We start from the raw sequence: 13,569 nt of genomic DNA, 5'->3' as shown, positions 1-13,569 counted from the left end.
ATATCGGGCTGTGGCACGTGGCCCTTACGTGAACGGTTCAACTTCTCATAGAACTTTCGTGCGTTATTAGCGCGGTACAGTTCCTCCGTCTCTTCACGGTCTCGATCTTCCTGCTGGCGCTTTTCCTCCGGAAAATCGAGTTTTGTCTGTTCCGCGCCCGTTTGTATCGTGCCTCGTTCGCCCTTGTGCGGTGTTGCAGCAATCTCACCCATGCTGCATTCTTCTCTTCAACTAACTGCTCACATTCGCCGTCATACCAGTCGTTTCTCTGATCCGGAGCCACCGTGCCTAGTGCAGCGGTTGCGGTGCTTCCAATGGCGGATCGAATATCTCTCCAGCCATCGTCAAGAGATGCTGCGCCTAGCTGCTCTTCCGTTGGGAGTGCCACTTCCAGCTGCTGCGCGTAGTCTTGGGCTAGTCTACCGTCTTGTAGCCGCCCAATGTTTAGCCGCGGCGGACGACTCCGACGCGTGTTGATCACCGTCGAGAGTTTTGAGCGCAGGCATACTGCAACGAGGTAGTGGTCGGATTCAATATTCGCACTGCGGTAAGTGCGTACGTTCGTGATTTCGGAGAAGAATTTACCGTCGATTAGAACGTGGTCGATTTGGTTTTCCGTTACTTGATTAGGTGATTTCCATGTGGCTTTGTGGATATTCTTGGGGGGGAAGAAAGTGCTTCGGACTACCATTCCGCGGGAGGCTCCAAAGTTCATGCATCGTTGGCCGTTGTCGTTCGATACGGTATGCAGACTATTCAGTCCGATGACCGGTCTATACATTTCCTCCCTTCCTACCTGAGCATTCATGTCACCGATGACGATTTTGTCGTCCCGCAGTGAGCTTCCATCGTATGTCTGCTCCAGCTTCGCATAGAACGCTTCTTTCTCGTCGTCGGATGTCCCTTCGTGTGGGCAGTGCACGTTGATGATGCTATAGTTGAAAAAACGAGATAAACTGTTACACACTATTCTTGCCAGCAATAGAGAATGTTGGTACTGAGATTTGAGCTGAAAGCTAAACTGTCTCATTTTTGTGGAAATAATTATTCTGCTCATAATTATATAAAAGACAGATTCCTATAAATGAGCATTAAATAAAGCCTTTTTGATGTCAAGATTATAAAGCATGCAAATGTTAGTACACAGTTGCAATAAAAGGTGTTCGTTCGTCATTCAAACTGATTAGTTCTATTTAAATACAACTTTTTGTCAAAAAATATCCCATAAGTCAGAATCCATAATTTAAGAAGTACAATTTAAATTAGTTATATTAAATTCCTCCCTAACATATTGATTATTATAGCTGGACCGTAGAATCAAATAAATTGGGGTTTATTTTCCATGCCGAAACAACTATTCGAACAAGCATAACAGATGTATAAAGCTACTGCGATTGCATCGTTCAAATCACACACTGCTTTACATACAATTATTTCAAATAAACATATTTGACTTTTTTGCTCCCCTTTGCTTGAACGATAACATTTGCTAGTTCAATAGTGAATGGCTAATTTGGTAATTTGAGGTGTAATTTGACAGAGCCATTTGAAGTTTTTTATGGAATTTGCAACAACAGCAACTTCAGTTAAGAAAAAACGTTTCGCAGATCTGTTTTTTTTTAAATACATTATTACGTTATCAAGTTTGGTCAAATAGCAAGCAAATAGATCATGTTTTAGTGAGAAAAAATTTTGAAGCTTTTTTGTGGAATGTTCTCATTTTTCATAAGACGAGTTAGTACTATCCCATTTTATTACACTTTTTGGGTCAAGTACGAGACACTGAAGACGGCCTTTCTGTTGAGGTCAAAGACGCATCTGTAAAGTTACAATCAAGTGGTGGAATTCAGTGGAATAGTACTAACTAGTTTTATGTCAAATGTGATCGAATTTGTTGCGAAACCATCTGTTTTCAATAACCGAATTTTGCAGAAAAAGGAAAATATTTACTACTTACAGAGATACCGAAAAAAACTGTATAATGCCAAAGTAGTGCTTCCAACATGCCTCGGGCTGATAGTCTCTTTAATAAAGACACAAAAAAAAGAAAAAAATGCTTCCAACACCAACTTTCAAGTCTGTATGTGATAAGCACAAAAATGCCATAATACACACTTAAAACCTCTTTCTGGGTCATTTTGAGGTTTTGGCCAACCTTTGTTCTGGAGCGAAACGCCTTATGGCGTTTTGACTCGTAGAAATGTTAGACGTTTCATCAAAATTTGGAATATTTCAGTTTTTCCTGCCTTCCTATCTAATCTATTATTTTGACACTTTTTTACGTCTAGCCTACATAATTTAGGTGTAGTTTTGTTACGTCCATCTCAATCACGGTAAATGTAAGGGAATATCCATATGGAGGGTGTTTTGGGACATCTTCCCCTACCGGGATAATGGCCGGTATGGTTGCAAACATTGGCATAAATGAGGGCGGGCTAAGGGGAGCTTAGCCTTCCATAGAAAAAAAAAAACCCTTCTAGAATTTGACGAGTTAATTGGCAGTTATATCAGGCAGTGTTTATGGCAGATGCCATAAACAGAATAACAAAACATGATATGGATTAGATTGATATAAGAGATAAAAGAACAGGCAACAATATCAAAAATTTGCACCGCAATATCATTTAAATATCAAGATATGCTATGGATAAGAACAAACTAATGGCACAATATTGGTCACTTCTTATAAATAGCATAACTTGATCTCCTCGTGATATTTTAGTGCAAATTATTAATATTGTCGTCTGATCTTTTATCTCTTATATCAATCATGTCCATATCTCATTTTGCTATCTTATCAACATTTGATATTATTGAGTTATTTTCGTCTACTCGGGTTTCCACATTTTTGAATTAGAGAAAAAGTTTGTGGACAAAAGACTTATCTCCCATATTTATCCTATCATAACGAAATTACTTAATCATAAAAATAACTTAATAGGCTAGAGGCACCTAGAAGTGTGCGCTGGGGCGACGGCGTTCTCCGTAATTTTACTAAACGGCGGCTTCGTTCTTTTTTCCGATTGTTCTTGAGAATCTTTGATAATCCTAAAAAAATTGTTTACGTAGTTAGTGTACGGCCCCTAGGCCTTTAATTGGATGTTCAAAATCCATTTTGAAAGTATTAGGAAATTTGTCTGTTTGGCAGTTAGCTCACAGGTTGACACAGGCTCGTCCCATAGTAAAATCGAGTTAAGGTCACTCCTGACAGAATCCAAGTTTCAAAGCGAGTTTTCGGGGGCACACCACTCGATACGGAGGCGGCGGACAACTGTCATTTTTGTTGATTCATAAAAATTACAGTTTTGTGTTGCTTCCGTATCGAGTGGTGTGCCCCCGGAAACGCGAGCACTTTGAAACTTGGATTCTGTCAGGACAATCCTCACAGAATCCAAAACTAAATGTACTCGCGTTTTCAAGGGCACATCACTCAATATGGAAGCAACGCACAACTGTCATTTTTATTATTCCAGCTTCGCTGCGTCGCTGAAATTCAGCTTCGCTGAAATAATAAAGATGACAGTTGTGTATTGCTTCCGTATTGAGTGGTGTGCCCTTGAAAATGCGAGTGCATTTAATTTTGGATTCCGTGAGGATTGTCCTAAAGGGTGTTCAATATGCAAAACTATTAAGTTGTTTTTAAATTGATTTAAAATAGCTCAAGTGCACCAAAATTCACAACATTTTGGATTAGGGCTCAGTTTTAATAATAGATTCAAAATATATAATAATCTCAATACCCCTAAAAACCCAATTCCAAAAAACGTTGAAATTATACATTTCAGTGCATTTAAAGTTCAGAATTTGATTCGAAGTGTTTGGAATTTGCGACAATAATTCGTGTTCGACATTCGAGACACAGTTTGGCAGAATAAAATCTTTCTGTTTTGATTGTTACAATCAATAAAATATGATTATCAGGCGCTTATATAAAAGTCCTCTGCTTTCGCTACCCGATGGAAATAATTGATTTACCTATTAATATATTTTAATTCATGTGCCATAAAGACCTCCGAAGTGTAAAATGTGCTTAAATTTTCGGAACATGATTCAAAACGGAACTTTTAAGATTTTTCAAGGAAGATTCTTTGGAATTTTCACAATTTTTCGAAATTTTTAGGGAAATTCCCCAGAAATTAGTAAAGATCCCCGTGTATATATACATAATAAGGATAAGGAAGCACATGAAGTCTCTTGGTGAAATTATGGGGAAGTTTGTAAGGAACATTAATTCCACGACGTGACGAACTTATAACTTATAAAAAATCTAGAAACTAAAGTTTTATAAATACTTCCTCGGCATTTCAAATAAATTTTCAGCTATCACATCGAACAGCGGATTTAAAAAAATATAAATTCAGTTCCGTTATGCCTAGATCTATTCGGTGAAAAAACGGGACAAACGGGACATGTCAAAAAAACCTTGTGATGAAATTCAAGAGCTGTGGAAATTTCAAAATTTATGGGCTTCATTTTCCTTTTCCATGTAAGAAATTAAAAATATTTTAGAATGAATGATTCACCACCATAGCCTTCAATTGTATTTAATTATCTGCGGCAAAATACTTAACTAAATATATTTCACTCTTCAAAGGGGACGCAAACAAAAACACCAAGAACAGAAAATTGTGCATCTTTCATTTTTTTATGCCCAAGGTCATAACGATAAGAAAAAAAATAGTTTTAAGAGAAAATGTCGAGAGACAAATGCAAAAAGAGCAATAGGGTGGGAAAAATCTGCGGATAGAATAACAATAATCTCAACAAAGAAAGGACATTAATAAAATGTAATTTTAATTATTTTCATGAATATGGTTGGCACATGAGAATAGATCACGAATATAATCAATTCACAATCCTTTTCGATCGAAATTGATTCAAATGACGCTAAAAGTAGTCTCACACTTCAGGAACTTTGTCCATTGATTTTGTTCCCATGTATTTCTAAAAAAAAAAGTCTGGTTAACAATTTAAAGTCTGGTTAACAGCTCGAACTATCGGAGATTTCCGCCAGATTGTATTTTGAATCGAGTCGAATGTTTAGTTTTTCATAATGGAATCCCATTAATCCGTTCCACACACATATGAGCGAAATTTGCAAAGGTGGGTGGCACGGCGCCATGTTTTTGTAGCCAAAATCTCAGTGTAAAATTCATGATAGTATGTGTTTTGTTTACAAAGATCACATTTGATTCTCATTAGGATACAGAACTGTCAGTGGGATACGGTCGCGCAATGTTGGCTGCAAAACAAACCTATTGTGTGAGATAGGAATGCCACCGAGCTAAATTTTCAGACAAGCTCCTGATGTGTAAACTAGCCTTAAAGTACGTGAGGACCTTAAATCTAGCCTTTAATTAGAGCGATTTTTTTCTCGGTTTGAAACTGCCTTAAAGGGAAGATCCATGAATTACGTAATGCAAAAATTGGCAATTTCGGCAAAGCAGATAAGTCGTTTTGAAAATTTGGTACAGAAGTTATTTTTTCATGCCGTCGTTTTTTTGTAGTAGATATTTAGTATAATTCAGAGAGACTTTGAATGATTCTTAATGATCCGAAAAGAATCAAATGTTTGAAAAGTTGATCAACGGAAAATACAAAACGGCATAGATAGCATTTTTTTAAAGTCACACCAATAACATAACATCTCACACTTTTTTATGGGTTCTGTTCACTTTCTTTGTTGAGAGATGAGCCAGCCGAAGGCCGATTTTTTATCTTTATTAAAGAGATTTCCAGTCCTAGGCCAGCTCATCTCTAACATTTTGGAGCTCTTTGCAAGAACCAATTGAGACAAATTGAGGATTTTTTAGATTGCGACGCGAAGGGTTAGCACAATAAGATCTAAAAAACGGGACTGTCCCGTAAAATAGGTCATCCTTTATGCCTTGCAGCATATGAGCCTGATGAATAAAAACGCAACATAATATATCTACACCCAACCGACGGTTGTTAGATTTTCTAACAATTATGTATAAGAATCTACCAAAACCTGTATAAGAACTGGTCATATGCGCAATTGCTAGATTGCTAGAAATATTGTATAAGAATCTAACAATATTGTAAGCTTTTCTTACATTTTTTGTATAAGAATCTAACAATTTCGCATATTCCCAATTCTTATACAGGTGTTGGTAGATTCTTGAACAGAATTGTTAGAAAATCTAACAACCGCCGGTTGGGTGTAGTTGGCTTGAATTTCAAATTGATTAATTCGTTGAAATAAGTGTGATAAGATATTCGAGAATTTTTAAGAAGCTTTAAATAGAGAAATTATAAGGAAGGGCTGTAGATCCCCCGCCTTCCCTAGGCATCAGAACTAGTTTCTCCAATGGTTGCAAAGTTAATTTCCGCCTAAATGAAGTATGGGACTCAGAAGACGTCCTTATTGTTTTAGGTTTAAATACGTATCAGTAAAGTTCAACAATCAAGTTGTGGAATTAAATGGGATAATACTAACTAGTCCAATGACAAGTGAAGACATTCCACTAAAAAACTCTCAATAAATTTCTTATCACATAGTTTTTCATAATGGTGTAAAACTGCTAGAATTGTCGACGTTTATAATAATCTAAATGTACTCGTTATATACATTCATTTCAACGTAATTCTAACACGTTCTTCTTTTCGTAATGTAATTCAAACACACCTGGTGGTAACGTTCATTCAAAAATCTTATTCCTCAATTCACAATTATGATCTAACATTAGGTAATCCCCACAACTACGAAATCCATCGCAATGGGAATACAACTGCGTGGTCTGTATCACGCTTTCTGATGCTTGATTTGCCAAACAACAGAAAAGTGTGAATTAGAGCTAAACGAGCTTCTTTCCTCCAATCACCAAAACGAATCATATCCATCCTAAACGTTATCTTTGCACTTCTTGTTAACATCTGTAATATCCAATCTGTGTCGCCACTGTCTGCCACTGTCTGTTATTGTCTGCTACTGTGTTGAGCGTAGTAACAACACTGCAGACAGACTGATTATTAACCGTTCCATAATCTTACACCTTGTTTCCTTTCTTCTGCGCTTTCTTCTTCCAGGTGGTAGGCAACAAACACAATACTCTTATCTACGATATTAAAAGCCCCCGAATCAGTAAACTTCAGACGCAGATATCCACCTCATCCACATCCTCGTCTGCGTCCTTCGATGGGGGCAGCGCTGCGACGCAACACCATTTCAACCACGCCAACGGCAGCAACAACAACGGTAGCAGTCGGAGCAATCATTCCCCCCTGCAGCAGCAAATTGCTCTGTTTGTGTGTATTGCCGGTGAAAACGAGTGTCGATCTAGGTTCCAGTTTTACATTGAAGACACGTTTAGGTAAGCGATGGTGAAATTCGCCGACGGTAGGGAGAATTGGGCAGCATCCCTATTACCGGCCTCGACTTATATTGCTCAACCGCATTCTATTTGTATATCATCGGTACTCTACAGACGCTAATCATGTACCATCAATCAAGTCATTTGCTTGCGGCTGTGTAATAGTAGTAGAAGCCGGGAATAGGGAGGCTGCCGATGTAAAATTTCTCTTAATGAACAATTTTAGTTATTAGCTTTGCGATTGACAATTTCCGTAAAATTTGGAAAACGCTTCATTGAGACGTATACACATATTTCGTCAAGCGGCAAATGCGCGCAATTTTGAATGGCACAAGGAGACAAGAAGAGTGTTCTTTTTATATACCTGGTCACTAAGCTTATTATAGCGGTTTTTTGTATTCAGATAACAGGAGATTTTTTTTCGTAAGCAGTTTATGATACACAATTATCTGTTCATTTGAAAATTCGTGTGCGTCTCACTTAGAAAAAAAAAACGCAGTCGAACTGATGGCCCCCAATAAAAAAATATCAAGTATGGTATGTGATAGAAACGTTTTCACAAAGAATTATGTAGCCACACTGAATTTCTATTATCCTATTTATGAATCACTTCAAGTACAATTTGTGTGGGGAATTTTCCTTACTCATCCCCTTTAGTGATGACCAATATATAAATCACGTCAGTTGAAGGTTAACAGTCTTTCGCTTCTTCTTTTAGCTCCTTTACTTTACTAAGACATCTCCGATTTGCTTCCTAATGCTAACAAACGATACGATAAAAAATTTCTCCAGCAAGATAGGGTTCATGATTAATAATAGATATGATGTGTTATATACACAGGGCTATTGCACTGCTCTCCGTGACCGTGTCTATTAATTCCAACGCAGAGTTAATGACCTGTAGATAACCACAATCACCCGATGATGCGACGCAATGCGTTGACCGAATCGTTTAATAATATTATTCAACATTGTGTCGTTTAATTGCAGATATGTACTGGGCCACCTGCTGACGGCATTCGATTTGTTCGAGGAAAAGCGGGTACGCTATCAATGCCAAAACCTGTTGCAGGTTGCCCGGCGGTTACTGGGCAAAATAGGTAAGCCAATTGAATCAGCTCATTATTGAATCCAATAGGTGCTAAAGTGCGAACAATGTGCATATACGGGTCGATTAAATTAAGTCGATTGCTTCCATTTTCTAATTTTTAATTCGCGTTGCTCCATTGGACGTCGTTGAGAACGATGAACGTTGAAACATTTAATTACCTCCTGAATTATTAATTTTTAACGATATATTTGTACATACATGGGGAGAGTCACAACAATGGCACAGTTTTGGTGAAAAGTTATAATTCAACAATAAAATTCTCTTTTCGCATGTCTAACGAATAATGATCGGGACAATTGTAAATCTACGTTTCCCCCACAATTATAGAACACCTTAAATTATAGAACACACTTGCCAAAAAGCAATCATTTCACAACCAAATTCACTTTTTCCAATGGTAAATAAATTCCAACAGCAATATTATTTATTTATTTTTTTTTTAAATTTTTAAATTGCTTTTAATTTGATTTATTTATAAAATATGGTTTGATCAGTGTTTCATAATCGAACCGTTTGTTTATGAAACTGCATATGTAACATTTTTGGCAAAATACGCGAAAAAAATAATTTTTGTTCAGTAATGTTTGATTTTTTTCGTTTGTTTGAGAAACTACATATGTGCACGCACTTTAAAGAGCAATTATGGAGTACTGCTTACAGTTTTTGCACTAGAAGTGCCCTAGGGTATTGAATTTTCAAAAACTATTGATCTGTTGATTGTTGATGTTCTGTGAAATTGTTCTGTAGCATACCAACTGCCGTTTTTGCAATTCTGAGCTCAATCGAGCAATCAGAACCAATTTCCAGATCGAATGAGTGACGGAGGTGTATTTTCCTTTATATTTTGGCTGAAATCCCCATACAAACTTCAAATTAAATGCGCCAGCTTATGCAACAAGCGATTGAGCTGAAATTTTTAGTGATTGATTATCTTACCCAAAGACACAAACCTGGGCCTCGTGGAATTCGACAATATTTTTTTCTCCTCATACTAAGCTGGGCCCGACCCTGTGACAAGCGCGGTGTCATCATCATCAATAGACATAGACCGCTGTCATCATTGAAAAGTAGTATGAAAAAAAATTTGTGCCCGGGACATCCTGGCTACGATTTGACGATGGGCTAAACAATAGCATGACAGTAGCCTGGCTGGGCCAGTCTAGTGTGTATGTATGTGTATGTATGTGCGTGTGTATGTATATGCGCAAGGGTCCCCCTTGGAAAAAAATTAAAATCGAAAAAAAATATTCGTTTTCGTTTGGAGAAAAAATGTTAAGCAATGAATACAAACAAATGGGAATTGTTGAAAATTATGGGATCTACCGCCCTTAAGTGTTATTTTTACCTATCTTATGTACTTTTCTCAATACATTTTATGATGCACGAGAAAGGCACCACCGCCACAAGGGGGATTAATATGTTTTTTTTAAATATTTAGATTGTTCATATTTTTCCCCGTACTGAATCGTCGTATTACACTAAAACAAGGCCGAAATACAGCTGATTCCTTGTGTTCAGATATTAAACGACTCGAGCTTTAATAAAATTTATCAATTTTGTTGGGCAGATGATTTATTACATCGCAGCCCGAAAAATCGCAGAATTTGTTCCATGATTTACGGATTCGTTTAAATTAGAAAGGTGTATCCGGAAAGTTGCGGAAAGTTTGAATGGGCAGTCAGCCATCGTTTGGAAATAAAATTTCCCTAGGCTAATTCAATCTTGAAGAAGAGAAGGGAGCACCCATGACCGACCACGGAAAACCGCTGATCTGTGGTGATTGTCTGGGTAAGTTTAATTAAATCCGATATGATTTTGTTGGTTCGTCAGTGTGATGAATGATAAAGTTGTTGCTCTTCAGTATTCCATAAGTTATTTTCTTTATATCACTCAATTTCAAATAAATTAGGCGGTAGAGCAATTATCTGCAATTAGTGGTAGGGAGAAAATCGCTAGCCTTCGTTGATTTCGTAATTTTTTCGAGAGACAAGTGCAGTCCTCGAGTATAAATGGTTACAGGAGTAATTTATTGTTTGGGACTATTCTACGCTTCTACAGGGAGCATCCATACACCAGTAGCGGTGATAAAACGCACAGTGACAATAAAAAACACCCACCCAATAACAATTTATAAGGAATCATGTTTGAAAGCTCCGAACAGGCTTCCCGAAAATCAACATTATCTGATGTCATTCCAATTGAAACAGCGCTGAACACGATGTGCTAACAGCAACATTGTTTGGCGTCAAATGGAAAACTCATAACCATAATTCTACCAAATCAATAAGCGACTGTTCAAGTGCCACTTGACGGCAGCAATGGCACTTTCAGCCCTGCTCTGCTCTGCTCTGTTTTCACTTTTCACTTGGTTAGGTGGGAATTGGGGGGTCGCCGAAGGAAAGCTTGTTTTCAACAAATTAAGCACGTTTTTGGAATAAAGTAACTGTTGACGCTGTTAATGTGTGATGAATGTAAAAAGTTATTGGCAGCATTATTTAGGTGGAAATTCAACGAAGACAGTTATTTTGTATCGTTTTAATTCATTGTTTATATTTTTGGATAGGTACTTCTAACTTCGGGGACTACTTTGCTGTTTTGGACTGTTTGGTTTATCAGACCGTTTTATTGAAAGGACGTAAGAAGTATATGCATATACGTAAAAAAGTATAGCTCAAATTTATATTATCCTTCTTTAGGTCATTATCTTCCATATGTATGCGTTGCAAACATTAAAGTTGGATAATTTTAACGTTATACTATGGGCTCTGAAGTTGTGGTTAAAATTCTGATTTTCAATCGTGTAAAGGAAAAATCTTTTTGGTTAAATCAAACCAGGGGTTAAACCACCCGACTTGGACATTAATTTACAATGTTCTGAAGACTCATATATTATTATTATTATTTATTCAGACTAAGGCCGAAGTGGCCTGTGCGGTATATAAGTATCTTCTCCATTCGAATCGGTCCATGGCTACACTTCGCCAACCACGCAGTCTACGGAGGGTCCGCAAGTCATCTTCCACCTGATCGATCCACCTTGCTCGCTGCGCACCTCGCCTTTTTGTGCCCGTCGGATCGTTGTCGAGAACCATTTTGACTGGGTTATTGACCGACATTCTGGCTACGTGCCCGTCCCATCGCAGTCGTTCGATTTTCGCAGTGTGAACGATGGACGGTTCTCCCAGCAGCTCATGCAACTCGTGGTTCATTCGCCTCCTCCACGTACCGTCCGTCATCTGCACCCCACCATAGATGGTACGCAGCACTTTCCCTTCGAAAACTCCAAGTGCGCGTTGGTCCTCCACGATCATCGTCCAGGTCTCGTGTCCGTAGAGGACTACCGGTCTAATGAGCGTTTTGTAGATTGACAGTTTGGTACGGCGGCAAACTCTATTCGATCGGAGCGTCTTGCGGAGTACGAAGTACGATTTCAAGCCATTATGGGTCTCCGAATTTCTCTGCTGGTGTCATTTTTGGCAGTCACCAGTGAGCCCAAGTACACAAATTCTTCTACCACCTCGATTTCGTCACCACCGATGCAAACTCGCGGTGGGTGGCTCACATTGTCTTCTCTTGAACCTTTTCCTATCATGTACTTCGTCTTCGACGTGTTGATGACTAGTCCGATCCGCTTAGCTTTCCTTTTCAGTCTGATGTAGGCTTCCTCCATCTTCTCAAAGTTACGTGCCATAATATCTATGTCGTCGGCGAAGACAAATAGTTGGACGGACTTATTGGAAATTGTACCACTCGTGTCAATCCCTACTCTTCGTATTACCCCTTCCAAAGCGATGTTGAATAGCAGGCATGAAAGACCATCACCTTGCCGTAACCCTCTGCGGGTTTCGAAGGGACTCGAGAATGCCCCTGAAACTCGAACTACGCACATCACCCGATCCATCGTCGCTTTGATCAACCGTGTCAGTTTATCCGGAAAACCGTGTTCGTGCATTAGCTGCCATAGCTGGTCCCGATCGATTGTATCATAGGCGGCTTTGAAGTCGATGAATAGATGATGTGTGGGCACGTTGTATTCGCGGCATTTCTGCAGTACTTGGCGAATGGCGAACACTTGGTCCGTGGTGGAGCGTTCGCCCATAAAACCCGCCTGGTACTGCCCCACGAACTCCCTTGCAGTTTGTGCTAGTCGACGGCATAAAATTTGGGAGAGTACCTTGTAACGGCGTTCAGCAATGTGATTGCGCGGTAGTTGCTACAATCCAGCTTATCGCTCATTTTGTAGATGGGACATACGACACCTTCCATCTACTCCTGCGGCAAGACTTCCTCCCAAATCTTGGTAATGACTCAGTGCAGCGCTCTAGCCAGTGCCTCACCACCGTGTTTAAAGAGCTCTCCTGGTAGTTGGTCAACCCCAGGGACTTTGTTGTTTTTCAGCCGGCCAATCTCCTCCTGGATTTCCTGGAGATCCGGAGCCGGTAAAATTATGTCCTGTACGCGTTCTCCCAGGTCCATCACCATACCGCCATCTTCGTCTGCAACATCGCCATTCAGGTGTTCTTCGTAGTGCTGCTACCACCTTTGGATCACCTCACGTTCGTTCGTAAGAAGGTTCCCGTTTATGTCCTTACACATATCAGGCTGTGGCACGTGGCCCTTACGTAAACGGTTCAACTTCTCATAGAACTTTCGTGTGTTATTAGCGCGGCACAGTTGCTCCGTCTCTTCACGGTCTCGATCTTCCTGCTGGCGCTTTTTCCTCCGGAAAATCGAGTTTTGCCTGTTCCGCGCCTGTTTATATCGTGCCTCGTTCGCCCTCATGCGGTGTTGCAGCAATCTCGCCCATGCTGCATTCTTTTCTTCCACTAACTGCTCACATTCGCCGTCATACCAGTCGTTTCTCTGATTCGGGGGCACCGTGCCAAGTGCAGCGGTTGCGGTGCTACCAATGGTGGATCGAATATCTCCAGCTGCTGCGCGTATTCTTGGGCTAGTCTACCGTCTTGTAGCCGCCCAATGTTAAGCCGCGGCGTCTGACTTCGACGCGTGTTGAGCGCAGGCATACTGCAACGAGGTAGTGGTCGGATTCAATATTCGCACTGCGGTAAGTGCGGACGTTCGTGATGTCGGAGAAGAATTTACCGTCGATTAGAACGTGGTCGA

At 39.5% G+C, this 13,569-nt stretch overlaps 1 protein-coding gene across 8 annotated transcripts in view; it reads left to right on the top strand.

Moving 5' to 3' along the window:
- LOC134212133 (cGMP-dependent 3',5'-cyclic phosphodiesterase-like) overlaps positions 1 to 13,569 on the top strand; it is a 208,371-nt gene that overhangs the window by 121,701 nt on the left and 73,101 nt on the right. For all 8 annotated transcript variants that reach the window (XM_062689721.1, XM_062689727.1, XM_062689726.1 and 5 more), the window contains exons 5-6: positions 7,051 to 7,334; positions 8,325 to 8,434. In XM_062689721.1, the coding sequence (XP_062545705.1) occupies positions 7,051 to 7,334; positions 8,325 to 8,434 (394 nt within the window). The remainder of the gene's footprint in view (positions 1 to 7,050; positions 7,335 to 8,324; positions 8,435 to 13,569) is intronic.

This window comes from Armigeres subalbatus, chromosome 2, assembly GCF_024139115.2.
Source record: "Armigeres subalbatus isolate Guangzhou_Male chromosome 2, GZ_Asu_2, whole genome shotgun sequence".
NCBI classification, from domain to species: Eukaryota; Metazoa; Arthropoda; class Insecta; order Diptera; family Culicidae; genus Armigeres; species Armigeres subalbatus.
The sequence above is the reverse complement of the archived record's forward strand: the minus strand, read 5'-3'. Positions and strand labels throughout refer to the sequence as shown.